Source organism: Rhinolophus hipposideros (genome assembly GCF_964194185.1).
Source record: "Rhinolophus hipposideros genome assembly, chromosome: 21".
Lineage (NCBI taxonomy): Eukaryota > Metazoa > Chordata > Mammalia > Chiroptera > Rhinolophidae > Rhinolophus > Rhinolophus hipposideros.
Genome location: NC_138067.1, coordinates 33,341,022 through 33,368,611, shown reverse-complemented (window position 1 = coordinate 33,368,611; position 27,590 = coordinate 33,341,022). Strand labels below are relative to the sequence as shown.

Below are 27,590 nucleotides of genomic sequence, written 5' to 3'. Positions count from 1 at the left end.
CCGTGGCCATCAGCAGCTCCCCTGAGCACCAGGGGAGACTTTGATCCTCCTCCCGTCCCTTCCAGACAGTTAACACATTAGGGACAGCTTTGTTCAGAGGCCACATGGAGCCCAGCTCCAGGAGAGGCCTGGGGTACAACTCAGCTGGGTGTGTGACAGTCTGCGGTTCCCAGGTTTGGGGTCACGTGAGTGGACCTGGCTGTACACTTCTCCTGGGGTGTCTCACTCCCTCTAGGAACCCCCTCCCCAGTCCTGGGTCCTGCTGTGTGGTGCCCCACCTGCCTGAGCCCCAGGTCTTCCAGCCACTCACAACTGGTGGATGTTAGAGGAGGAGGAGGAGGAGGGAGTGAGCCTCTTTCCCTGCCGGACCCGGGGTCACTGTCCCGGACAAGTCCACGACCTCCCACCATGGGGGCTGCCTGAGGCCGTGGGCAAGAGGGCAGAGGGAGGAACGTGTATCCATGTGACCTGCACTTCTGGACTCAGTTCCAGGGGCATTAGCCACAGTGCTCGCTCATCCCCCTCCTCCCTCCCACCCTCCAAAGCGCCTGCTGTGACCTGCAGGTGCGCCTGCTCCCACTCCAGGGGAAGAGGGGAGGAGGAAAGGTGCATGGTGAGGGGGCTGGCTCAGCTGCAGTGCCCCCAGGGTGAGACTCACAGGACAACAGTTGTAAGAGAAAAATCCTGTACTAATTAGCAGGATCTTAATTAAATAGCTTATTTGATTTGCATCCAAATTATAATTTGTCTTCTGTCTAGACTTAGATACTTCTCCATTAACCGCTAAGCATTTTTATGCTAAATGTGGTTGTTTCTCTCCCACTGTTAAATTTGTATTTGTTCTCTGGCAGTTCTCCTAGAAGGTCAAAGGGTCACCTCCTTTGGAAGCCCTGCGTGTCCACTGTTGGCCGTCCTCAGTAACTTAGACTACAGCCCCTGACTCGGGACTCGACGGCTCAGTGCAGATAAATGGAATTTCACGGGCCCCTAACTTCCCTGCTTTATTGAAAAGCAGAATATTAACTGCTCCACTGACCAGCTGTCCATTACAGACACATAGGGGTTAGAAATGGTTTGCCTGTCAGGTGGCACTAACACCTACAGAAAGTCTTTCACAGGGCACGGATCTCCAGACCTGTCTGTCAACACTGCCCCATGTTAGCTGGAGACTGGGGTCCCCCTGGCCTCATCTGATTCCCCCTGGATGGTAGGGAGCTTTTCCTTTTCCCAAGTCAGGGAGCCCCAGAGGCACAGAGCTCCAGACTGCAGGCCACAGTATTGAGGGAGCATCTGGCCTGAGGCCACCGTCAGGCTTCAGGGCTGCCCAGGACCTGGACAGAGCTCAGACCCCACACTGATCTAGGAAGCCCGTTCTAGACACACATCAGAGGCCACATGGTAAAGAACCCAGGAGGCAGAGGAGACCTGAGCGGGGCTCGCACGTGGGGCTGTGGGGGCCACACCTGAGCCTTGGGGGGGCCTGGCATTATCTGCACACTCTATCTTTTCCAGTTTTCTTGACTATATTAACCATAGTCATTATAGGGACCCTGCCTGTTAACTTGGGCATCTGGGTCCCCTCTGGGCCCTTCCTGTGTTTGTGTTTTTCTGGCTTTCAGGCCCAAGGTCCCTCCTCACCGGTGAAGGGTCTTGAAGGACTGTTGAGCACCATGCATTGATGTGGATAGAGTGAGAGTGAAAAGCTTTGCTCTGGAAATTAGAGGCAGTCAAGACGTGACATGGGCTTGACTAGTTTAAAGAGATTCACACACACACACCCCAAAAAGGGCGGGGGGTTCCACAACACTAGGAGATAGTACACAGGGCATGACCGCTCAGCAGCTCTGGGGCCCAGGAGGGTGGGAAGGCTCCACCCTGTACGATCCCATCCTCGGGCCAGCTCGGGCCTTGACCGCTCGGGCTCATTCAGGATGGACTGACCAGCCTCGTGCCTGGATCTCACACACTCACACAGACAGTGCTCACCTGTCCTCCCTGCTTCTTGTTGCAGGGCATTGATTTCTGCCCTGGGCAGAACATCTCAGGAGTCACCACCCACATGCAGGAAGAGCACACGAAGCTGCCCCTGGTCTTCCATCTGGGACGAGACCCAGGGGAGAGGTATCCCCTAAGGTGAGCGGGGCGCAGGGAGGCCTGGAAACTGCCAGGCTGTCGTCGGGGCACACAGCCCTGCCCCTGCAGCCCCAGGCCTTTAGCCCATCTCGCTGGTGCCTCTATGGCTGGAGCCAACCTGGGGACCTGGGCGCAGGCTCCATCAAGGTAGAGCATAAGGACAGGGACGACCGCTGAGCACCCCGACCCAGTGGCAACACGCAGATGCCACAAGAAGGTTGACACAATGAGGTAGCTAAGGTGGAAGAGGCTTGGTTTGAATCCTGCCCCCACCCCTCACTGGCTGTGAATGTGGCCTGAGAGCACCACTTCCCCACCTCAGCAGCCCCCAAAATTCAAGGTCATAGGGTGAAGATGTGTGGAACACGCCCTCCCGAGAGTGCCCTCATTAGATTCATGTCATCACTGTTTGGGGGTGCTGTGGCATTCAGGGTCATTGCCCCAACTGGAGGCTCCCTTGGGCACCCACCTACACCCCCTGCTCCCTCAGAAGCCTGCAACACCTCATGTCTGGGCTACAGAAGAGGAGTCGGGGACCTGGGTTGGGATATGACTTGCCCAGGGTCCCCTGGGGGACACAGCTCTGGGCAAGAAGACCCTGGAGCCCCCGCCTTATTCAGAAGGGGTCAGGGCTGAGTGTGGCGCCTCCTGGAGTCTCCCGCCTGCACTCACACAGCGGTGTGAGAAGCCTTGTCCCCAAAACTGCTGACCTTGGTGCAGCCAGTCCTTCCCAATGCATTTGGCCACAGAATCCTGGAAAAAAAGAAAATATGCCTGAGACCTGCTTTGAGAAGCATGGGGGCTGTGTGTAGAGTGTAGCCAACAGAGCAGGCAGTGTCAGACTGGTGTGGAGGTCTGAGGAGCAGGGCTGACCTGGGGGTGACTGTCAGACGTGCTCCGAGACAGTGGCAATGGGGGCAAGGCCTGTCACTCCTGAGAGGAGGAAACCTGGGCCAAAGAGACTAAAGAGGGACCGTGAAAATGGGGAAAAGTCCTCTGGGAACCTGCCAGGATCTGGTGCAGCCTGGGGCCAGCAGGGATGCGGGATGCCCTTCTGGTCCAGCCATCGGCCAAGGCCCTAAAAAGGAAGACTGAAGAGTCACGGTTGCTGTCCCTGTCCCATGGCTCTGCCTGACACCTTATTTGTAGGGAAGGACAAGTGGGGCAGAGGTGGGGGCCCCGGCCCCTCTCAGCTACCTCTTCCCAGGAGGCGGCTGGATGGTGGCACCATCTGGGAAGGGTCCTCTGGTCCCCAGGCCCCTTCCCGGCCTACCTGGGCGTCTTGTCCCACCCACCTTAGCGCGCTCCTCCCCACATCAGTGATCTCACGCGCTCTCACCTCCAGCTTTGCCAGCACCGAGTACCTGGACGTCCTTCGCAGGATCACCCCAGTCGTTGAGCAGCACCAGGAGGCCTTGGTCCCTGGACAGCCCCAGCTCAACGTGTGCAACCAGGCGGTCATGGTAAGTGGTTTCCATGCGGCTGTCCGTGCTAGGAGGATGCGATGTGAATGCTGTGGGGCTGCATGCCCAGCACTGCACCTTCATCCCGGACACAAGCCCCGTAGGTTGGCGGCAAGTCTGGCAGCCTCTTGGATGCAGGGTGACCACTGGGCAGTGTGTGGGACACCAGCAGAGAGCACGCTTCCAGAGGCTGCTGGGGCTGCCGGCCAGAACCCCGCTTCCCTCCTGCTTCTGTCTTAGATCTCACAGGTGTGAGGGGCCACTTGACCCCTCTACAGATGCAGGACAAGCCAGACCTGTGGGGTGTGGACATGGCCTGTGTATATGGCCCGCCCATGGGGCCCACCTCTCAGCACAGCAGATGCAGGTCCCTGCAGGGACAAACTTCCTTGAAGCACGTGGGGGGCCCACCTGGTAACTGGAAGTGTCTGGCACCCATCTCCACAAAGACAGGCAATTCACGTCTCAGTGTCAGAAGCTCTGGTGGCACCTCAAATCCCACAGGGCAAATCTGGATGGCTTAGCCTTGCTTCCCAGCCTGTCAGCCCCTCTCCCCAAGCACCCCACTCCATGGACCCACGAGGCCGTTGTGAGGGCAGCTAAGCACCCTGAAGTGCAGCCGAGCCAAATGGAGCCCAGGGTTCCTGCCCCCATGAGGGAAGTGATTATGTGAGCAGTCAGCGTGCAGAGTGGGTGCGATGGGAGGAAACTGTGCAGGGAAAATGAAGTCGAGATATTAGAAGCATTTTCCTAGCAGTGAAGATTATTAGCAGAGGAGAGCTTTGGCGGTGGCTGAGGGGACTGAGCTGGACAAGGCTGCCAGGGCCGGTGGGGATGGGCTCGTCACTATTGTCCACATCTGGGGCTCACCACAGGAAGACATTCAGGGTGGGCACCAGCAGGCCCCCCCTTCTTGGAGGGGTGCCAGGCTGGTATGCTGGCCTGTAAACTCGGCAGTAAAGTAGAAGAGTCAGGGACCCCAAGGTCCATCAGATTCCAGGAGCCTCAGAGCACCTTACCTGGGGAAGAACCCCTGGTGCCTGCTCCTTGTCCTTCTGTCAAAGCAATGCTGTGCCTGACCCCAACACAATGTCTCCCTTCCCCCAGTGGTACCTGCTCTATGATGCAGGCAGAATCCCAGCTTCTTAGAGACAAAGAGGGTTTAGGAAGAGGAGGGGTGGGTACTGGAGAGGAGAGGCAGCTTACCTCGCCAGGGCACTGCCACCATCTCCTGAGCACCACAGGAACTGCCAAAGTCTGGCTGCCGCTTGAATGGAAGAACGTGGGGGACACCCACTCCCGCAAACCCCAAAAATGAACTGAAGACAAATGGGAACAGTGTGGGTTAGCCCCTAGACTTAAAGTGAGCACTTTCACTGGAGAGGTGTGTGGGCATGTGTGTATGCAAAGCCTGAGGGTCCCCCCAGTCATTCTCACTACACCCCTGGGTTTCCCTGATCCCTAGATGGAGGAAAAGTTCCACTATTAGCCCTCCGCCCTCCTTCAAACATACCCCCCAGCTCAGCCCTGGTCCCCATACTTCCAGCCCCGCAGCTCAGCCCTGAACCCCACACACATACATACACCCCCTAGCTCAGCCCTGGCCCCTACACATCCAGGACACATGATTTCTGTGGGAAATCATGAGGAGGTGTATGAAGCCTCTCAGTCAGCCCTGCCTGGAATGTGAAGCTCCTTTTCTATCACAGTGGGGCATGTGCAGGCCCCGGAGTTGCCTCTACTTGGAATGTGGCCCGGGGGTTGGGACAGTTAGCACAAAGTCCCCTTGGATAACAGAGGGGTCAGGCGCAGGCCCCACTCCATGGCCACCCACACCCTAAGGCCTCACACTCTTGTCCATCACTAGCCTTGGGGAGCCCAGGTGTCTCCTGTGCTCGTCTGACCTGGGCTGCAGTGGAGACAGTGGCTCCACACCACAGCCAGTTGGATGGGCCTGGACAGGTCAGGAGTCTGGAAACTGCTGAGTCCAGAAGTGCCTGGAGTAACTGCACATTCTCTTTCTGATTTTTCATTTCCAGAACTGGGCACCCCCAGGCTGTGAAAAGTTGGGAAAGTGCCTGACGCCGCCAGAGTCTGTCCCCAAGAAGTGCTCCTGGCCCCACTAGCACCTGCTCAGGATCAGAACAGGCCCTGTGCCTCCCACTGGTCCTGCAAGTGCCTGGGGGTAGGAAGGGTCTGGCCTCAGGGCTCCCACACTGGAGAAGCCCCAACGGCCCTCTGCCCTGCCCACCACCGGAGAGATGTCACCTGCAACTGTGGAGCAGAACCTGCAAGGCTACAGCACCTGGCCCTGGAGCCATTCCTCAGCCCTCGTCCTGGCTGCCTGACCCTGACGCCCGATCAGCTGCTGCCTGCAGGTCTCAGTGCTCCTACCTGGCTCCCATCCTCCCACTCAACTCCTGCCACCTCCCGGCTGGCCTTGTCGGGGCCTGGCCTCCATTCCCAGGTGCAGAGGGCGTGACTTGCCACAGCTGCCCCCAGCTGTCCCCTCTGGCACTTCTGCCCAGTGTCAAGGGAGGCTGTGCCAATGCTGTGTTGAGCCCCTTGGCGCTGCACAGAGGGGGCACCCCAGCTCCACCCCCCTGCACCACCCACGTGGAGGGGGAGGAGGCAAAGGGCTTCCCTGACCCAGATCCTCCACAGCTGACGCCGCTGCTTCCCTGGGGACAGGAGGGACTACAGCACCCTCGATTTTCCACCTTTCTTAGGGGTCTAGACCCCTAACCCCAGCACACTACGAGGGTGTCTGCTCCTCACACCCCTGCCCACCCTCCTCCCCACAGCACCTGGTGTGGCAAAGCATGAGGATGAGCCCTTTGGCCCACATCACAAGAGCCTGAGGAACCAAGCGCAGGCTCCAAGGGCCCCGCCCTGAAGCTACAAGGAGCTCCTTCCACTGAATGGGGTTTTCAAGTCTGCAGTGATAGTGTTGCCAAAATTGTATTAAGATTGGGAAATCATGACGAAACCAGTTTTAAAATAAAGTAACAGGCATTTCAGCTTTTTAAAAACAAGATCATTTTAGAGGAGTCGTCCGCCCCTGGGTACCACATAGGGGTCTGCAGTGGTGTCCCCCTCAGCCTGCTCTGCAGACACAGGGCGCTGTGCTTTCCCACCGCCGAGCATTCCAGCACTGCCTCCTCCCCACTGCCCGGTCCGCAGAGGCCGGGAGGAGCTTCCTCCCACTGCGGGCCCCTCCCTCGGCTGGTCCACCCCTCCAGGTTGCACTTCACTCCTGCCAGGAACACCTTGCTCGAGTCTCCGTTCCCGCGGCGGGAAGGCCCGGGCCGCGCTCGCGTGGGTACGTGCGCCGACGCCCCGCGTACGGTGCAGGCGACCCCCTCCAGGAAGGCAGGAGGCGGGGCCGAGGCGCGCGCGTGCGGGGAACCGGCCTGGGTCCTCGCCGGCACTGCCCTGAGGACCTGCCGGTGCTCTCGGGGAGGGCCAAACCGGCGCGACGCCACCCCCGGGGGGCCCGCGGGGCTGGCGTGGACGCCACATTCCATCGACCGTAGCGCCCCCTCGGCCCCTGCCGAAGGCCCTGGAGGCCGGGACGCCGTCAGTTCCGGGTACCAGAAGTAAAAGGGCGTCTTAAACTCGAAGGCACCTAGGAGATGGAGCTCCGGGCCTCCTACGGGAGACTGCGGGCCCCGCCCGCCGCTCCTGCCGGGATACGCCCCGCCCCGCGCAGGCGCCGAGCCGCCGAGCTCCCCGCCGGCCCGCAGACACGCGCGGACGCAGCAATGGCGGACTCGGATCTGCAGCTGGTGGCGCGGCGCATCCGCAGCTTCCCGGACTTCCCCATCCCGGGCGTGCTGTTCAGGTGCGGGCGCGGGTGGGCCACGTGGGGAGTGGGGCCGCGCCGGCGCCGGCCCCGGGCCGTTGTCCCGCCGGTAGAGTGGGGGTATCGGGGTGCCCGTGGGCTCTGCCCCGGAGGACTGCCGCCCCCACGCCGGGCCCGACCCCCAGGTCACCATGCCTGTCCTTGCGCACCAGGGACATCTCGCCCATCTTGAAGGACCCTGACTCCTTCCGCGCTTCCATCAGTCTCCTGGCGAACCACCTGAAGAAGACCCACGGCGGCAAGATCGACTACATCGCGGGCAAGTGGGGGCGCCAGGGCCGACGGGACCCTGGCCGCCTCGGGATCTCCAGGGCCAGCACTTTCGGCCTACACGTCCTCGCCTGGGAGGTGGAGGGGTCCCTGGGTCTGGGCGAGGGCCCAGGGGGCCGGTTGCGTGGGGTCCTTTTCCCCTGAGCCAAGCAGACGGAGAGAGGGACGGCCCCACCTCTGTTTAGCGGAGGGCTTTGCTAGGCGTCCTTCAGGGGAGCCGCCAACTGCTTCAGTAATAACTCTTGCGTGAGCTGTAGGGATAGATCCGCTGCCTCCCTACTTTGCAGCTCTAAGAGGGGCGCAGGCCTCTCCAGCTGCCTGGGAAATGGCCTCTGCTGAGTGGTACCAGCAGAGAAAAGCCTCACCCCTCCCAGTTCATAGTCTGCAGCACTAGGGAATTGCCTTGAGGAATGTCGGACCCAAGTCCACTGGGGCAGGCAAGCTATCTTGTTCCCTTCTACAAGTGTGTCTTGAGCCCCTGCTCTGTGCCAGGCCCTTGACCCAATGTGGGGCTTCCAGAAGGCCAGCAGAGATCTGGGAGAGCCCCAACTTCGATGCTCTCATGACTCATTGCTGACTTGAGAGCACAGCACTGCTGTTCCCCTCGCAGTATACTGCAACAGGTGGCCAGTGCCTGGTCACTGCCTCTCCTGGACAAGAAGCTCCTGGGGCAGACTGCTTTTTAAGAGCCGTTTGCTGATGGTATTTCATAGTTACTACCAGCCCAGTTAGAGACGACCAGGGAAGAGGTCAGGTGACTTCCCCCAAGGCCATGTTGCTCTGGCTATTTACTCAGCCTTGTGGGACGGACCTGTCCCTGGCCCTAGCTCCTAACCTCCTTTTCTCCAGCACCCAGGAGTCTCTGCACGTGGTAGGTGCTCAGTCAACACTCTTTGAATGGATGGATGTCACTGGCCTTTTAGCTGGAGCCAGCAAAGCCAGGCACCCTGTATCACTGTGGTGACTACTTGTCGTTATCCAGCCTTGGCCTGTGGGGGGACACCCATGCTGCCATGCCACACAGCTGCCCCCAGAACATCCCAACTCTTGCCAACAGGCCTAGACTCTCGAGGCTTTCTGTTTGGCCCCTCCCTGGCCCAGGAGCTTGGTTTGGGCTTTGTGCTCATCCGAAAGCGAGGGAAGTTGCCGGGCCCCACCGTGGTTGCCTCCTATACACTGGAATATGGGAAGGTGAGAGAGCTGCGGACTGCTCCCATGGACCCTCCATTCCCAAAGGGAGAGTTGTGGAGTCAAGTAGAGTTGCTGTGGTTGGAGTGGATGTGAGCTCAGAAAGGCTAAGACACTGGGCCAGGTTCACATAGCCAGGAAACAATGGGGTGGGTTGAAACCAGGGCCCAGGTGGTGGCCCCTTGTCAGCTCCTGGGCACCACACACCAAGACCCACTTCCTATCCACAGGCTGAGCTGGAAATCCAGAAAGATGCCCTGGAGCCAGGGCAGAAGGTGGTCATCGTGGATGATCTGCTGGCCACTGGCGGTGAGCATCTTCCCCAAGTGAAAAGGGCCTGGCACCAGGGAGCTGGGGGGGTGGGGTGGGATAAAGTACCTCGCCATTTGTGTGTGTGGATTCGGGCCTCATCACTATAGTTTATCCTGTGTGCCAGATGGGAGCCTGGTTGCAATGCCAGTTCTTTCTTCCCCCAGCCACCTGGGTGACCCAGGCTGCATGGGGGCCTCATTCTGCCCCTCCCCACCCTAGGAACCATGCGCACAGCCTGTGATCTGCTGGTCCAGCTGCGTGCCGAGGTGCTGGAATGTGTGACCCTGGTGGAGCTGACCTCGCTGAAGGGCAGGGAGAAGCTAGGGGCCGTGCCTTTTTTTTCCCTCTTGCAGTATGAGTGACCCAGGCACCTTGCCCCACATCAACTGGTAAAAGGAAAGGTCCGACCTAAGTGGCTAGTGATCTCCACTGGCCGCCAGGGGGCACTGACTGCCCACCTAGGCTTTTTAAAATCTTTATGGTTGAGTGATTCTCTCCAGTATCTGGAGCCCTTCCTGCAAATTTTGGAAGTGAAAAGGGCTGGAGCTGATGGCCCAGGGCAAAGCCAAGTCCAGGTTACTTGGGTTTTTACAGTGAAAATGACAACATGAATAATCAACTTTGCAAGAGTGGTGTTTCTTCCGATGCCTAGGGGGGGATCTGGGACATGGGGCCTGGAGGTAAAAGATGCTGGGATCCCCTGGCTGGGTGTGCATGTGTGGTGCTTTCAGAGCATTTGCAGCAGTTTGTGGTTCTCTGGTGGGGGGCAGACTAGCTTAGGAAGCAGATGCTACCCAAATTGGTTTCACATTGGTGCTATAAAAAATGACACAAATTTGGTGGCTTAAAACAAGTTTATCTTAGAGGTCAGAAGTACAGTTAGTTGTCTCTTGGTGTCCAGGATGCTCAGGTATTATATAAAATGGTGTTGTGTTTATATGTAACTTATACACATACCTAACACAATGTAAATACAATGTAAATAGTTATACTGTATTGTTTAGGGAATAATGACAAGTCCCTATGTGTTCAGTACAGACCAAACATTCTGGGCCCAACTACATAGTACAGTGGTACCTCGGTTTTCGAACATCTCTGTTGACGAACGTTTCGGTTTACGAATGCCGTAAATTTTATGCGTCTATGGTGTCATTAGATAGTAAAATTCATGATAAATTTGCAGTTTTAGGGGTTGATTTTAAAGGTCTGGAATAGATTAATCCATTTTGTATTGCTTTCTCTGGGGAAACCATGCCTTGGTTTTCAAACATTTCAGAACTCGAATCATCTTCCGAAACAGATTATGTTCGAAAACCGATACCACTGTCCATGTCAGCAGCAAGGTACCTTTTTTCCCTTTGAATTTTTGATCAGTTGAATCCAGATACAGTATGCCAACTATACTAAAACATCAAGGTATAGACTGGCCTGGTGCCTGCTGAAGGCCCCATGGAGAATCCATTCCATGCCTTTCCCAGTTTCTAAAGGCCTCCCACATTCTGTGGCTCATGACCCCACACCCCATCTTCAAAGCCAATGGTATACCACCCTCCAATCTCTGTTCCTGCCTCCCTCTTACAAGGGCCCTGGGATGACACTGCACCCACCCGGATAATCCAGGATCAACTCCCATCTCAAGATCCCTTCATGGGCATCTATCTGGGAGGCTTGTTATCCTGTCAACTACACTGCACAACCCGGTGGCAGCAAAGCCATCCTCCCCACCCCAACACCCCACATCCCTGCACCTCCAGTGTAGCAAAGACAAAGCCAAAAGAAACGAGTTTAATTGCAATATGCTGTACGAAGTGGGCGTACCGCCCACCCTGGCCAGAGCCCTGTAGGCCATGCCGCCAGAGCCCAGCCCAACCTCTGATGCTCACAGGCACTCGGAGGGGAGAGCAGAAGTTCGTGTTCGTAAAGGGAATAAAAAAGGCCCAGCGGGCCCGCCAGGGCCTCAGCCCATGTTGGTGTTTGCTGCGCAGCTGGCAGGCTCACAGTGCCTCAGCACGTGCAAGGCGGGCCAGCTGTGCAGTGACACCCGCCAGGTCAGCGGCCTTATCCAGCTTCACATAGGTGTCAGTGCGGATGCGGTGGAGACTGAGCCAGTCAGGCAGCAGCTCGGACAGCAGCTCTACGTGCTTCTCCATCTCCCCTGAAAAGAGGGGGACACATGAGATGGAGGGCCTGGCCCCCCAACCCTGTAGGCCTGTGTGCACATCTGTACGGGGGTGCTGCTCCCACCTCAGAACCCTGTTAAGAGGCCTTCCTTAATGCCAGCCCTTGCTCCCCAACCTCTCCTCAGGCCAGACACATGTTGTCTCCAGGAGCAAAGGAATAAACTGAACACAGAAGGGCTGGAGCCAGAGCAGTGACTGCACAGCTTGCCCAACGAGGTAGCCCTCCCACTGAGCCTGTCGCGGGTCCCAGCCTTTGAAAACCCCACAGCAGAGGTGTCCTGCAGCTCTAAGGGACCAGAGACCTCAGGGCGAACGGGCAATACTACGGGACCTCAGCCAACTGAGGGACTGCAAGGGCAAAGGCCATATTTGTGAAGGGGAGGGAGCCTCAAGAAGCTACGGGGGTGAAGAGGCCAGATAGAGGCTCAGAAGGTGACCTCCAGAGAGCTGTGCTCACCCAGTACATACAGCAGGTGCCCAGAGCATGTGTGGGGGAGAGTTTCAATTCATGGTGACCACCCTCATCTGGGATGGGGGACGGGCCCCTGCCCCCGCACGCACCTGGGCTCATGCCCACGTGGTAACTGTCCACCATCTTGGCACAGGCCACATCCAGGGTGAGCGCCGGCTTGCGCTCAGACACAAAGATACTACGCAGCACCCGGGCCAGCTCAGGCAGCCGCTCTAGCCGCTCCAGCCGCTGCTCCTGCTCAGGGCGCCGTGTCATCTGGGCCAGCTGCTTCTGTGCCTCTTTGGCCCGGATCTGCAGTGGGCACAGGGAGCGGTCAGTGGACAGCTAGTCCAGCCACACTCCCCTCGGGGACCTCAAACACTCACCCGCTCCAGCAAGTCCTGGGACACCCCCTTTAGGGGGGCAGGTGGAGTAGCTGGGGGGGTGGCCGGCAGTGTAGGGCTAGGGAACCCTGGGCTGCTGGGCTCGGCTGTGCGCAGGGCCAGGTCACTCAAGGCCTTCTTCATCTGGGGAGAGGGAGAGGGAGAGGGAGAGGTCAAGAGAAACTTCCCCTGGCCCAGCCACAGGGGAGGCCCCTCAAAGCCCATCTGCATGGACCCACTGCCCAGGAGGCCCTGTCTGTCCAGCCCAAGTTCATCCCAGCACATCGGGGACCTGTGCTGGGCACCCCACGGCAGAGCCTGCTAGTGGCAGTGCTCTGAATGTGGGGAGGGCATGTCCCACCATCCCCAACACATGGCAAACCATGGAGCTTGTCAGGTACCCACGTGGGGGTCGTACTGCCCCCCCCGCCCCCGGGAGACCAGAGCCAGCCTCACCCTGGGCGACATCAGGCTGTGGGCACGAGCCAGCACCTCCTGGGCGGTGGCCACCTTCTCAGTAGTGGGTGGCTGGGGCAGCTCAGCAGGCTTGATGTCAGGCACTTCATCCACATTGAAGCGGGGGTGCCAGCGCGTCAGCTGGTCCTCAGGCACCACCATGGGGGGTTTCAGGGAGGCCAGGAAGGCCTATCCAAGAAAGGAGGAGTGCCAGGTGACCCTGGGCACATCTGCCTGTCCTGGTTCCTATCCCAGCTGGGTGCCCTCAGGCAAGCTACTTCCTCTCTGGGTCCCAGGTGCTCAGCTGGGCTGAGGGCATGGACTAGAGCACCCACTGAAGTCATCACAAGTCTCGCAAAGTCTGAGGCTACAGTACTGAGCTCCCCACTCCTCTGTTCAGGGCAGACCTCCCTCCCCTTCCCCATGCCTCAGCTGGGAGCCAGGACCAGGATCCCCATCTGACCACGCCTACCCCTTCCGTATGACATGACGGTCCAGGCTGGGAGAGTGGCTGATAATTCTAGAACTCAGCCTCTCTAGAAAGCCCGGTTCCTGCTGGGTAAGACGGGGCTGTGACAGCGGGGACAAAGAAGTACTAAAGGACAGGACAGAGCACATGGCCCACCACAGGGGAAACACCTCAAACAAGGGCTGACTTGGTCACCTTGGGGTTGCCAGCTCACCCTGTGGTGCTCTCGGACGCGCTCCACCAGATTTTGGCTAAACACCTGCCGCCGCTGCAGTAGTCGTGAGGCCGTGAGCTGGGGGGCCATGTTGCCAGCCTCTGCGGGACAAGTCCAGGCCTGAGCCCCGGGGCCAGACCCACCCAGTCGCCCAGCCCCAAAACGAGGCCCAGTGCCCGATGCCTCACACCCATGCTCAAAGCCACACTGTACCCCGGGTGGGGAAACCGAGGCTCAGAGATGAGTGGACTTGGCCACAGCCACTCACCCTGGTCCAACAGTGGCTCAATGGTGAGCTGATAATCAGACCTCTTGATGCCGTCCTTGAAGGTGGGAACGTTGCGCTCCTGGCGGAAGCGGTAGGAAGTGGGATACACGGTTTTGATCTGGCCCACGTTGCGCTCCTCAAAGCGCCTATGGGATGAGGGTGCCAGGGGTTAAGAAAGCAAAGCAGTGCACAGGTCAGCCTCCACCGGCAGGACAAGCCCCCAACCCTTCAAGGGCCCTGCTCACTTGCGAATCATGTCCTGGACACCCCGCTTGACTTTGGCAAAGGTCACAGTCTCAGAGCGGTTGTAGAGCATGCCCACGATGGTGTCCATGCTGCGGAACATCTCAGCCAACACCTGGTACTTGTAGGGCAGCACGAGGCCAGGGAGCCCTGGCTGGGCCAGAGCGTGGAAGCGCTGATACGCGGGCGCTTTCTCTCCACTGCCAGGGAGGAAGCCAGGCCTTGAGAGAATTGCCAGATCCACACCCTACCCAGTACCCAACAGCTAGCAAAAAGGCTAGGGATACCTCAGAGTTGGGGCTTACAAAACTGCCCCCATGACACACTGCATACCAGTTTATAAATTCCCTGTGTACCCACCTCCCCGTCACAAGCACTATTGGAGACGGTGACAGAAAAGCATCGCTTCAAAACCAGCTCTGCCATGTCCTGCCTGGTCACTGAAGGAGGTCCTTGGCTAGCCCCTGCACTGGTTTCCTTATCTCTAAGAGGCACAGGATGACCACAGGACCTGGGGAGGACCGACACGGCAATAGGACACAAATACCCAATAACCGCTGGCTGTCAATATAATTTGAAATTCACAAAGGCCCACTGAGGCAGGAACTGGTACCCTCCTACGGACAGAGGAGGGTTCGGGGCTAGTGAGGGGCAGTGCTGGGATCTGAGAGTCCTTTCGACTGTACTGGCTCCCTGAAGGAGCAGCTCCTGCCCTCTGTCCAGCCCTGGCCCTACCAGGCTTACCCTTTCCTGAGGTACCTGACTGCCCACTCAGGACTCACCATGGCTCTGCTGGGTGCCTCTCAGCTTCCGGCACATTTGGTTCCCCAGCTTCATTCCTTTGGGCACTTGCCCTCAGCTCCTGGACCCGTGCTCCCAGCTCCCGGGCCCGCTGCAGGCACGACTTGAGCTCAGAGAAGGTGACTTTCGAGGGGACCTGTGGACACAGGCTGCTGTCAGCTGGCCAGTCACCCCCATGCCCTCCTCACCCACCCCTGCTCCAGCCTCCTTACCTTCTCCTCCTGGGGTGCCAGTCTGGGCGGCTGACCAGCTGAGAGAGCAGCCTTCTTTGTCTTCTTCCTTGGAGAGAAGTGCTCTGGGGAGCCAGGGTCAGCCGGGGAGCCAGGGTCAGCCGGGGAGCCAGGAGCAGCCGGGGAGCCAGGGTCAGCCGGGGAGCCAGGGGCAGCTGGGGAGCCAGGGGCAGCCAGGGAGCCAGGTGCAGCCGGGGAGCCAGGGCCAGAGACCTGAGGGAAAGGACCCCAAAGGTGAATGAACAACAAGACCTTGCCGTAGAGGATTTTCTGCTTCCCTCAGGCCAGGCTCTTGGGGGCACTGCGTTAAGAGGGACCTGGCCCACCCCTCTGTTGGCTCTTCTCAAGACGGTTACTCAGGCCTGACCCCTAAAACAGCCTTGCAGACAGGTTTAGCATTTACCAGAGTGCCCAGCTCTGGCTTTCCCAATTACCAGTCAGATCCACCAGCTCCCCTGCTCAAAGTTTCTCCCCACGCATTGCAAGTGCTCTCCCAGCGGAGTCTACGGTGGCCAGAGGACACAGCCTGACAGCTGGAAGTGAGCTCCTGCAGACACGCCCGGCCAGTTCTCCACCCGCAAGCCGCCGTGCAGAACTCCCACTTGGGACCTCGGTTTACACCCTGCATCCCAGCCCCCCATCTGTGCCCTTCCCCTGGGGCGTGTCTCTGCAGAAGCCCCTCCCAGCCTGTGCCCATCCCCCCTCGCACCACGCACGCTCGGCCCCGGCCGCCCCTCGCCCTCACCGCGGCGGCGGGCAGCCTCAGCTTCCTGCGTGCGGGCGGCGCGGGCCGATCGTGCACGGGCTCTGCGTGCGGGCGGGCGCGCTTGCGGCTGCGGCCCATGGTGAGGGCCGAGGCGCGGGGCGAGGGCTTGGCGGGGCTGGGGGTGCTCCAGGTCGGCTTGGCCCGCGACGATGCGCCGCGAGTCCCGGGACGGCGACGCGCGAAGAAGTCGGTGAGACGGCGCTGCGCCATGGCGAGGGCGAGGGCGCGAGCGGAGCCACCGACGGAAGTGGTGCTGCGCTTCGCGCCGATTTTCGCGCCACGCGTGGCCCCACCTCCGCCGCGGACGAAACCATCGGCGCGACGGCGGGGGTGGGATAGGAAATGGATGCGCCTGGGCGCATGCGCGCCGACGCTCGGCCCTGCGGGCGGGTTTTGGGTGTGTTCGCGTATTAGTTCGTGCGGTGTCAGCGTCCCCGAGCAGTTTGCGGGGAACAGTGCGGTGCCAGTGCAGTCCAGGAAAACTACAGTGTGTTTAACAGAAAAATGCTGCAAGCTTAAGTTTAATTACAGTGTAATCGAGCGGGAACGGGCTGTGCGGGGCCGATGGACCAGGGGGGCGGTGCACGCCACCGCGGCGGGGCTCTGTCGGAGCTCAGCCCGTCCTGAGACGGCCTGGGCGCCCGGTAGTACAGACGAAGAAATCCCAGGGCGTGGGCGACTTGTGCAGGGTCCCCCAGCCGGGGAGTGAACTTGAGGGGGTACACCTCAGAAAGAAAACTGTCCTGGAATTAGAGGAACATACTGAAACCACTGAATTGTACGCTTTTTTTTTTTTAAGGGTGAGCTTTTTGATACGTGAATTACATCTCAAGCTATTAAAAAAGTTGCTTTCAAAGTGGCTGAGTTGACATGTTCTTAAAACCTAGAGCTTAGATTTTCTGTAAAACTGGAGAAGTAAAACTTGCCAGGTAAGCAAGGTTCACTGCTGGTGGAATTCCCATCACAGAAAAATGCCATTCCTCCGGTCCTGAAGTACGAGTATGTCTACAGGTCTGGGAGGAAAAAAATCACAAAGGTTGTCTTTGGGAGGGGTGAAGGCTGAGAGAGGGGCTTTACTTTTCCACGTTTTCTGTAAAGAGCATGAATTGTGCCCATAATTAAAAAAACAAATGTCACTTGGGTGATGCCATTGGTTCTTGCCAAATGACAGACAGTTGGAGGTTGATGCAACAGATGGGTGAAGCATGGAGTTTCCCATATGTATAAAGGGAGCATGCAACTAGACCCATGTTTTGTAAACAGTCAGTAACAAGTTATTAGGATGAGAATCAACGTGGAAGGTTGCAACCAGCATTTTTAAGGTTACATTTTTATACAGTTTTGTTTTGGTATATGTGCTATGAACCACCACTTACAATGTATTTCTTAAAACAGTGGTTGATGGGGTGGCCAGATGGCTCAGTTGGTTAGAGTGTGAGCTCTGAACCACAGGGTTGCTGGTTTGATTCCCGCATGGGTCGGTAAGCTGCACCCCTTGCAACTAAAGATTGAAAACGGCAACTGGACTTGGAGCTCAGCTGCACCCTCCACAACTAGATTGGGGGACAACGACTTGGAGCTGATGGACCCTGGAGAGGCACACTGTTCCCCAACATTCCCCAATAAAATTTATAAAAAATAAAATTTAAATTTAAAAAAATAAAATAAAAAGTCACTGGTTGGGGATTGGAGGCAGGAATTGCCCTAACTCAAAGTGGAATACTCCAGATTTAAGCCTGCTGTACGTTGAAGAGGGAAAGTTTGCAGGATTCCAGAACTGTAATGGGAGCATAATCTTTTGGCTGACAGCTTCTCATCAGAAGGAAGGGAATTCCTCTCTCCCAGCAACATGGTGGTTCCCTACTCTCTATTTCACATTTAGAAAATTAAAGAAGCACCTGGTCTAGGAGAGGTAGAGGCAGCTGGACCTCACCACAAGTGACCTGTCAGTATCTGGCTGCTGGCAGTTTGGCCCAGCCCTGCACTCTATAGATAAGTTGGTTGATGGGCAGGGTGTGGCCAGGAGGCCTCCCCAGGGCCTGCAAAACTCTGAGCAGTCTCCACCAGCATTTCATTTGTCACCTACCCACCAGCCAGCCTGGGACCATTGAGTGCTGCGCTGGGCTCATGCCCTCCCACTGCTCTGTGAAGGAGCTAGAGGCAGGCCCCAGGGTTGTGAAAAATCCAGGGAGACCACGTCAAGAGGGTGACTCCCTTCCCACCTGGCCACCACACGGCTGTGTGACAGGCATGAACTGCCAAGCGCGTCCACCTTAAGGGAACTCCTGGGAAGGAAAGTCTTACACAGCGCTGCTATCATTTTGGTTAGCCTCGGGACACGAGGCTGGAGGTATAAGTAGGTCCTAACAGCCCCAATGGCTCTGGGGACGAGCTGAATCCTAGAAGGACCATCCAGAGAGGTCTTGTAGAGTCCAGAACGTGAATATAAAATGAGTCTGCCCATGTGGGCTGAGTGGCAAGAAGAAGCATTGGTAGTCTGGGGACTTCACAGTGTGGTCTGCAATCACCAGCCAGCGGAAAGGGGTTGTACTGCACCGCAGGGGCCTCCGCAACCTCTCCCTGGCGCAAGGTCTGGCTGGGCCACTGTTACACATTTTTAGTGTCACCCGTGGGGAGTAGATCTTTTGGGGGTGGCACCTTCTCAGAAAATTGCCCATCCACCAATGATGGAATTCACATTGTGTGACCCCTGCCTCACAGTCACAGCTGATTGGACAAGAGGAACGCAGCCAGCCAATCAGATCCTCTCCTAGGACCCCAGACTCTGGAGCTGTATTCACCAGTCTGATTCCTCTGATTTGCAAGAAGTGAGATGGAGCAGGGCAGCGAACTTCCATCGTGTGTGTATACGACACAGAGAGGAGTACAATTTTAGTCCACAGTGCTGAACACACAGTACAATATATTAAACCAGTGAATGAAGAATCAGGGTTATGCCTTGATTTAACTCATTTGTGGCATGTAGCAGGCACCCAAATATGTGTTGAATATCTATGGCCCCAAAGAAGGTGCACTGGTTCTCTACTGCTGCATAAGAAATTGCCCCAGACTTAGCAGCTGAAAATCATCATGTGTTATCTTGCATGGTTTCTGTGGGTCAGAAATTCAGGAGAGGCTTTGCTGGGTGATTCTGAGTCAAGGTCTCCTGTTGCTAGTCAGATGGCATCTGGGGCTGGAGATGCCTGGAAGCTCCCTCCCTCACGTGTGTGGCACATGGGAAGAGTCCAGCAACCAGGGCTGGAACAGTGGGGACTGTGTGCCCCTCCCCTCCGTGGGTCTCTCTTCCTGGTCTCCAGCATGACTCCCTGAGAGTAGCATGGGGCTTCCCAACTGAGGCAATGAGAGAGCATGCAGGCCGTATCCCCTTTTACAACTGAGCCCTGGAAGTCCTGCAGCACGGTTTCTGCCCCTCCTGAGGGTTGAAAGGGTTACAAAGGTCCACCCAGGCTCCAGGAGAGGGGTCCTAGGCCCCGCCTCTTGATGGAGCAAGATCATGGTCACATTTCAGGAAGAGCTGTCTGGAGGTGAGATAGTGAGCTTTGGTGATGATGCTCGACCGGGAGAAGAGATCCAAGCACTGAATGTTAACTGCCAAAGCGTGGAAGCCTCCTGCATGCTGGATATAGTCCTGAGAACTTTACACATATTGACACATCTAATTCACACGGCCACCTAGGATGTGGATACTACAAATATGCCCATTTCGTGGATGGGGAAATCAAGGCCAGAGAGATTGAGCCATTTTCTTCAGGCCATACAGCCTACAAGTGGCAGAGCTGACATTCAAACCCAGGCCCCACCTGGCTGGGTGGCCCCTGTGGGCTGAACCAGAGCTCTTCTTCCTATCCAGGTGGTCCCCATCCTGGGCTAGAGTGGCCTGGGTCTTTCCTCTACCAGCTCCCTGAAAGGCTTGTCAGCTTCATTGCTTTGCCAGCAGGGCATGTTTTGGGTCTGGCATTCAGTCATTGTAGGATGACCTAAACTGTGAACCTAGAGGTTGGCCTAGAAGACTTCATGGTCTCCAGTTTGCTTTTCTTGCAGAGTTCCTCACCCCATATTCAGTCTTACATCATTGTGCAGCTGTACCTTAAAGACCTAGGGAAGCTGGTGCTTCTCACTTGCTCTGTCGCTAAGCCCTGGTTCTAACCAGTGTCTTCTCTCACCTGGACAGCGGCAGTTGCTCCTCACCGTGTCCCTGTGTCCACCGTGCTGGCCTCAGCCCTTAATTAGAAAATCCGTAGTTTTAGAGAGCACTTACTGAGGTTTCATCATTGTGACATATACACACAGGACAGTTCTCAGTCTTCGTTTGCATGCCCCCGGATGCAAACCCTGACTCAAGGATTTGGGGGCAAATCATTTATTTGGGAGATGGTCCCAGGAAGTAGGGGGTGGGGAAGTGAGACAGGGAAGGAACCCATACAAGGTGTATTCCCAAGCAGGCTATCCCTGAGGGTGACCACTAAGGGCAACCCCCAAGGATGACTGCAGTTCTGTTCCTTTGAGACCTCCAGGAGAGGCTATAGAACGCTCTAAGCATTGCCCCACCTGGGACGGATGAAGCTGAGTGTTTGCACACCAATCTCATCCTCACGGAATGAGGGCCGCTTCCAGCGTCCTTAGCCGTCCTCTCATACCCACCACTCACGTCTGAACGGCTCCACCTTTAGGCAGAGACCCAGGAAGCTATCCGCAAGGAGGGAAACTTCCTGCCAGTAACCCTCAGATTACTTACCAAGGAGATGGGGGTGAGCTACCATGAGTGTTTGCTACGCTCACGTGTGTGTGTAAACACAGAAGCACATATGTACAGTTGAGTAGATTTCAAAAGTGGGCCCATGGGGTCCAAACTATTCTCATAAACTTATCAAAGAAGAATGTCTTCAATTTTCTGGAGAGGCTATTGAAATATTCCTTCTTTTTCCAGCTACTTTCCTATGTGAGGCCGGATTTTTTTCATGTGCTTTGACCAGAGCAGCTCATCACAGCAGACTGGACGGGGAGCAGCTGTGAGAATCCAGCTGTCCCCTATTGAAGTCAGACATTAAAGAGATTGGCAAAAAATAAAAGAATGCTACTCTTTTCACTAATTTTTTTTTTTGTTTTGGAAAATACAATTTGTTTTTATCAAAAAAATATATATTATGGGTTTATTGTTATTTTTAATGACTTAATACATAAGTGTTTTTTAAAAGCCTTTAAAGTTTTAATTTCTAGTATGGTAAATATTGATAGATATAACCCACATCAACCAAAACCCTTAGGAGTCCTCGGTAATTTTTAGGAGTGTATGGCCCATGGAGCAGAGCTGGGGTCTGGATTCTAGACCTCTAACTTATAATGAGGAGAGGATTATAGGTAAACTCCAGGACCTGCAGTCAAACTGCCCAAGTGGAATCTGGCTGTGTGAATCTGGCTGCACCTCTCTGAACTTCAGTCTTCTGACCTATAACAAGGGATGATAATGGTAATACTTGGCTCATAGCGAGCTTATGAGGATTAAATGTAGGTAAAATGCTTAGCACAATGCTGGGACCGCAGCCAATAAAAATAGATGGGACTTGCCATCATCACCATAATCGCCATCACCTTTATCATCACCACCATCATCATCACCATTTTAACCACACTCCAAAAAGTGATTCGAGTTGCAATAGGTTCTGAATTTGGACCACAGCCATGTCTGACCTTCCCTAACTTCCCTAGAACCCATCCCATCCCATGGGTCCTGCTCCTGCCAGTTTGCCACCTCAATACATACAAGGCGTGAATGAATGGCTGCTCAACTGCTCTATCCTGGTGCCATTTGCCCATAACAGCAACCACCCAGAGGTGTGCAGTACCTTACAGTTTTTAAAGCAATTTCACAAAACAATAATAGTGAGGCTCTTTTGAGGTGTGCTGTGTGCAGGCCCTGTTCCCTGTGATTGGAATGCCTTATCTGTCTCACCCTCAAAGTGAACCTACAAGTGGTAACCCATTTGTGGATGAAGAAACTGAGACTTGCAGGGGCCCAGAGCTTGTGCACCAAGGAGCCGGTTCTGCATCCCCTCCTCTGCCTCAGTCGGCTCCTTTTCCTTCCCCAAGAGGACAGACAGGAGCCAGAGACTAAAGGTGGAATTCAGGCTTTTGGGGATCCCCCAGGCCCTGCAGAGAGCCTGTCACCTACAGCCACGAGGGAACTTTTTATGGTCTTGGCTTATAACGCAAACACCCTGGGCAAATCTGGAGGCGGCTTTCACCTTCAATGAAGGCATTTGGGTCTCAGCCAGGATCAATGTGCACTTGGCTCACTGTCCACCAGATAACTTTGGAATCCATTACAGAAGGGACAAAGCGAGAGGGTGGACAAGCCTCTGCTGCCCACAGACAGACACTGGAAGTCTCTCCTCCCCACGCCTCGGGTTTCTCCTCTGTGTCAGGGGACCTAAATGGAACCTGCTCCTAGTAGGATTGCTGTGAGAGTCCTGGAAAGCCAGCTAAACCTCTAACTCCCAGGTGATCATGACAGACGCCATCACCACACACTTGGTTTCAGAGAGTATCAGGGTGGGAGAGGATGCACTGTCTTGATTTATATGTGAGCGTCTAGAGCAGCGCTGTCCAACATACATGGAGTGGGAGCCACAAATGTAATTTTAAATTTTCTAATAGCTACATTAAAAAAAAAGAATCGGGACTTTTTAAATTTTTTTTTTATTTTACTCATTATATCCAAAATGTTATTTCAACAGGTAATCAATATAAACTTTATTAGTGAGCTATTTCACTTTTTCTCACCACCGTCATCATCACCATAATCATCACTAAGTACTAACACTGAGCATACCAGTGTATGTTTTACACTTACAGCAAATCTCCATTTGGAGCATGCTACAAATGTTCATGGAAATACTTGATCTTTATTTAGATTTCATGAAATTCACAGTTGGAAAAGTGGACTCACGCGCCCAAGCTGTTCTAAATAGACTTAAAAGTTTCCCAATAACTACAGAGTATTTAACTTAAAAATAAACGCAGTTTCCAGCGGCCCTGGTCGGCCCCGCCGGGGCAGAGCAGGTAGGTCTACGCGCCCGCAGCCTGCGGAGACTGCCAGCGCGTGGGACAACCGAGGTCCCTTCCACCCGCGAGCGCCCACGACCAGGCGGCCGGCCTCCTAGGAAAGACGGTGCGAGGGCCCTGAAGCCCCAGGAAGGCGTGCTCGGCGACTCCAAGGAAGCCACAGCCTCAGCCCGCCAGTCCACGCCGACCCGCGAGAGTAGGCCGGCGGCGCGGCCTCGCGGTGCCAATCACGCGGCATGGGGCGGGACTTAGCGCCCAGAGGGGCGGGGCGGTCCATGAGGGGGCGGGGCCGGGATCGACCGTCAAGGCGTCGCTCGTCCTGGCGTTGCGAAGAGTGCCCACGTGGTGCGGCGGGGATTAGCGCCCGGAAGGGGCGGGCATGGGCGGGGAGGCGGGGGGAAGGTCGCAGGGGGCTGAGGAAGGCGGGAAGGTTCCACCGGCTCCCGAGTTCCGACCCCACAGGCAGACCGACCGGCAGGCGCCGCTGGCGGCGGCAACGGGGGTTCGCCAGGGTCACCCTGAGTCACTGCAGCCCGAGTGTCCCTCCAGGCTCGGGTAGCCTGCAGGCGCTTCCTGTCCTGACACTTGCTGCGCTTTGGGCACACCAGGTGCGCACAGGAGTGGCCCCTCCGTTGGAAGGCATCCTCCATGGTTATAAAAACCCACGGGAGAATGCCTGGGTTCTTATACTGCAAGAAAGCCTAAGAAACAATGCACAGGCCAAGCTTGAAACCGAGGGCCCCGTCCTGGAGGAAGGCCAGCGTCCACCAAGCCAAGCACGGGGTCCTTCCCTCCATCCATAGTGAAGGTGGGCGTCTGTCCTTCTAACGGCACCTGACTGTCGCCATGGCCCATGGACTTCTCTTGAGGGGCCTATAAATGTCCCTCATTTAACAACGACTTTGAAGGCCCTGCCGCCAGCCACTCACACTCCAGCGTGGGTTAGATATGTCCTGCATCACAGGAGCTCATGGCCTGGCAGTGTAGGTTTGTTCTGTGACGAGGATCGCAGACTCTGGAAGGAGACCATAGTCCATCCAGCAGTGTTCACTGAGCTCCTACTATGTGGCAGGGCCCAGTGTGTCTTAGTACAGGAGGAGGAAGGCCAGACGTGGAAGCTTTGGGAGTTTAAGGGAGGGACAGCATAACCGCACAGACTGCAAAGGAGTTTGAACTTCCTCTAAGGCTATTGGGGAGGGACCGTGGGCAGATCTCTAGAAGGAATTCTTTGCATGCCAGCTATTAGTAAGCTGTTAAGCACTGTGCTGGGAGATTTCTCAGATGAGTTGTGGAACCGCTGTGCTCCCTGAGCTTATGGAGTTTCCAGGTGCTGGGTACACCTAGCAGGAAAGAGGAAGGAGATGACCTTTGTAGATAACACCACTGAGCTCTGCCCCTGGTCTAGGCCTCTCATTGTAAAGGCCTATTCAAATAACAGTTGGTCCTGTATTTGGGGGAGGCCTGGGTTGTTTTCTGTCTGTAGCAGGACAAGGACACTCCTTATAGACCTCATCCGGACAGTTAGGTCCCACAGCCAAGATGCTGAGGTTGTAAGGGGGCTACTCAGCTTGCAAGCATTTGTTACTCTGTTACATAGATTACTCCGAGTCTCCCCATGACTCTTCCACAATTGAAGACCAAAGCTCAGTGCCAAGGCCAGTAAATTAGGTTGGGAGACTCCGAGGAACCAGAGGGGCTCCTGGTGAGTGACTGGGTGCGATCCTGTCTGCGTGGTAAGTGTGTCTGTGGGGATCACAGCCCTTGTGTGTGAGTGAGGCCAGTGGCTCCCAGCTGTGGGGGTCTGTCCCATCCTCAGACTGCTGTTGGGACTGCCCTGGAAATCACACACGTGTGTGTTCTTGGTAGGGGACCCTTTCCAGCAGAGAGCAGAGTCCCAGGCGAGTCCTGGTGTAGGAGTTCCCTAAGGCAGCACTTCAGGGAGCTCATCACGGGTTAGGGGAGCGAGGCAGGCTGAGAGAGCCAGTGGAAGACTTGTCTCAGCCTGCAGCTGATGGCTTAGTCTCATATGACCCTCCCCAAAAAAGTTCAGGGGAGAAAGGAAAAGAGTTTATCCCCTAGTTCCCATAGATCAAAGGTCAGCTTCACTCCCCTTCTGCATTGTGCACGTGTGGGCACAGTCCGTGTCTTAGGTCACAGAGCTCTGGGCAGAAGTGGGGCAGGAGGGTATTCAGGAGGGACACCATCAGGGTCAGGGGCCTGTGTGACTTTGTTGTCTGTTGCCACATTGAGCCAGTTGCTTAGCAGCCATCATCAGTCATCAGCCCCCTGCAATGGCATCTGATAAAGGCACTGACCTCACATCTATTCTGGACAGCTGGGTGGCCCTTCCATTTGCTGTGCTGGCCCTGGAGGTGCAGTGTCCCCTGAGGCAGAGCCCCAGGAAGCCCCAAGCTGGTGGCTACATACCCCAAGAGTTCAGGGCTGTCACAGAGAGGTAACCATGTGGGTGTCAGGAGGGCTGGCAGAAGAGGGACTTCTGAGGTGTTCCAGAAGAACCAGGAGTTTGTCGGTGGGGGCAAGGTGGGGCAGTATGACATTCCCAGTGGAGTGTGACAGAGTGGGGCACCTGGGGGGTTGCAGCCACCCTGTGCGGTTGGTGCAGGTACACAGGTGATGGAGCAACTCAATGAGTGGCAACAGCAATGGAGCAGGGTGCCAAGCCCCTGTGGGTGATCCAGGCTGTCAGAAACCCTGAGGAGAGGAGCGAGGTGGTCAGGCTCCCGCGGCTGGCCCTCTCAGGCCTGCTGCTCAGGACGTCCTGTCTCCCTCCTCTGTCCCAGCCAGAGCCCCCGGGCAGGAGACGTGACTGTTCCACCTGCTCATCCTCAGCCTGCGCTCTGCTTCTGAGAGCCAAGCCTCTGCCCAAGGTCCACTTGTGGCTGGCAAGGGGGTGCTTTCCTCCCTTCCCTGAGCCTTGGGGAGCAAGCAGATAACTTACATCAGCTGGACCATCACTAGGAGCCAGTGGTCAACTACCATTGGTGTTAGAACCAGTAGGACTGAAGGGCCTGTACAGGCAACTGGCAGGAACCTGAAAAGTGCTTGGGCTGGAGGGAGTGGGGCTTCATCAGTTAAAATCTCCATTGGGGAGCTTCCTGCACATGAGGAAAGCGCAGGATATGCCCCCCTTCCTCCACCTTCAGCTGACTCAGCCCATCTGAACCCAGGAGTGAGGGCAGAGAGAAGGCTAGGTGTAAGCGACATTCCTCTTCCAGCTCTGACCAGGCCCCTGGGAGGGCCAGCCATCGTGGTGGGCCCAGATTCTAGGGTGAATGAGTCATTCAGCAAGGCCAGAGGAGGCCTTTAAGCATCCAGCAAGGATTGGAGAATGGGCAGGTCTTTAACTTCTCCCCTTCCCTTTTCCTGCCATGATGCCTGCCTTGTCCTGATTTGGAAAGCGTGGTCGCTGAGGCCCTGCCTTCCCACCAGCCCCCACCTGCTGCTCTGCCTGGTAGGGAGAGGAGCTGGCTGTGACATCCTGGGTTTTCCATGGTGGATTCCACCAGGGTGTTGTTGGGGGCAGTGAGATCTCAGAGTTTCCCACCAGAGTGAAAAAGAGCATTTAGAAGTTGGGCGGACCTCTCAGCTGTTGAGAAATACTCTTTCCCCCCCTCCCACCTCCCAGCATCTAGCTCAGCATGGTGGGGTGGACCTGGAAAGAATGCATCCTCTGCACAGAGCAGCCCCAGTTTTTGCAGCTGGGGCAGTTGCTGTAAGGGCTTTCCTGCCTCAGTATGAGTGAGTATGTGTTTCTCTCTCTCTCTCTCTCTCTCTCTCTCTCTCTCTCTCTCTCTCTCTCTCTTTCTCTCTCTCTCTCTTTCTCTCTCTCTAGACTGTCATCGAGCCAGGCACTTCCCTTCGCTGAGCTCAGCTTCAAGTGTCATAAACCCTTCAGTCTTACTGGTTTTCTGTAAAACCACAGGTGCATAATTCACCGTGGTCCCCAAACCCTAATGGATGAATGGGGTGATGGCCCGGCTCACTCTCAAGTCTTTTCACATCATGTTCTGGGCCTGGGCCTTGGAGACCAGTACAGTCCAACCCACCCTCAGGATAGCCCAGCAGGAGGGACTCCCTACTCTTGCCAGACAAGGAATTCCTCCGTGGTTCCACTCCAGGGTTAACCTGTTGCCTATCTGCTTTAATTCCCCTGCTTTGTGCAAGTTTTGATGGCAGACATTTTCTTCAGCACCCCCCGCCCCAGCCAGAAAAAAAAAAAGCAAAACTGTTTAGATGGTGGAAATGATCCCAGTTCCGAGAGGGAGCCTGTGGTCCTCCGGCACTGAGAGCCACACTTCAGGCCGCTCTGTCAGCTGACCTAGCCTCTCCTCTGCCACCCTCTCCTCGCCCCTTCCCCACTGCTGCTGCGAACGGTCATCCTTCTGTGCCCTCCCCGTCAGAGCTCGAGAGGCCCCAGGTGCTGATGTGGGCCGGGCTATGGAGGGCTGGGCAGAGCCCTGTCTTAGCCACGTGTGTGCCCTCTCTGAATCCCCTCACTCTTACTGGGCCCGCTAGCCTGTCAGCCACAGGGGACACTGGACACTGCAGGTTCATTGCCACAGATCCAGGCAGTGCTTGCTGCTCAGGTCTGGACTTTCAGCTCCCCACTCGATTTTGGCCTTGTCCCTCCCATCATCCTGTCCAGCTAGACTTCATATTTATTGTTGAGAAGTGGGTAGGGCTACCGCTGACAAACTTCTACAAGTTGGGTTCCTGTGGAAGACGCCGGTTACTCATCAGGCCACCTGACCGCAGTTCCCTCAGCAAGTATGGGCTTGATTCCTGGTCTCCATG

General features: G+C 56.3%; 3 protein-coding genes across 4 annotated transcripts in view; 2 read left to right on the top strand and 1 right to left on the bottom strand.

Annotated features, from left to right (window-relative positions):
- GALNS (galactosamine (N-acetyl)-6-sulfatase) overlaps positions 1-6,623 on the top strand; it is a 29,599-nt gene extending 22,976 nt beyond the window's left edge. Inside the window, exons 12-15 of one of the 2 annotated variants that reach the window (XR_013992142.1) lie at positions 2,012-2,133; positions 3,479-3,596; positions 5,636-5,974; positions 6,401-6,622. Coding sequence is in view for 1 of the 2 variants with exons in the window: in XM_081031376.1 (XP_080887502.1) it covers positions 2,012-2,133; positions 3,479-3,596; positions 5,636-5,722 (327 nt within the window). In the remaining variant the exon portion in view is untranslated. Of the gene's footprint in view, positions 1-2,011; positions 2,134-3,478; positions 3,597-5,635 lie in introns of both variants that reach the window. The other variant, XM_081031376.1, reaches the window with a different exon arrangement.
- A 155-nt stretch (positions 6,624-6,778) lies between these two features.
- On the top strand, positions 6,779-9,854 carry APRT (adenine phosphoribosyltransferase). The gene is made up of 5 exons (XM_081031377.1): positions 6,779-7,440; positions 7,614-7,720; positions 8,789-8,922; positions 9,150-9,228; positions 9,451-9,854. The coding sequence occupies exons 1-5, from the start codon at positions 7,232-7,234 to the stop codon at positions 9,591-9,593; spliced, it is 672 nt and encodes a 223-aa protein (XP_080887503.1). The 5' UTR covers positions 6,779-7,231; the 3' UTR covers positions 9,594-9,854.
- Positions 9,855-10,069: 215 nt separating this feature from the next.
- On the bottom strand, positions 10,070-16,014 carry CDT1 (chromatin licensing and DNA replication factor 1). The gene is made up of 10 exons (XM_081031375.1): positions 15,672-16,014; positions 14,909-15,139; positions 14,678-14,832; positions 13,898-14,095; positions 13,653-13,798; positions 13,385-13,485; positions 12,702-12,890; positions 12,249-12,389; positions 11,973-12,174; positions 10,070-11,386 (listed from the first exon to the last, which is right to left on the bottom strand). Exons 1-10 carry the CDS (start codon positions 15,900-15,902, stop codon positions 11,226-11,228), a joined length of 1,755 nt encoding a protein of 584 aa, XP_080887501.1. The 5' UTR covers positions 15,903-16,014; the 3' UTR covers positions 10,070-11,225.
- Between the last annotated feature and the right edge of the window lie 11,576 nt (positions 16,015-27,590).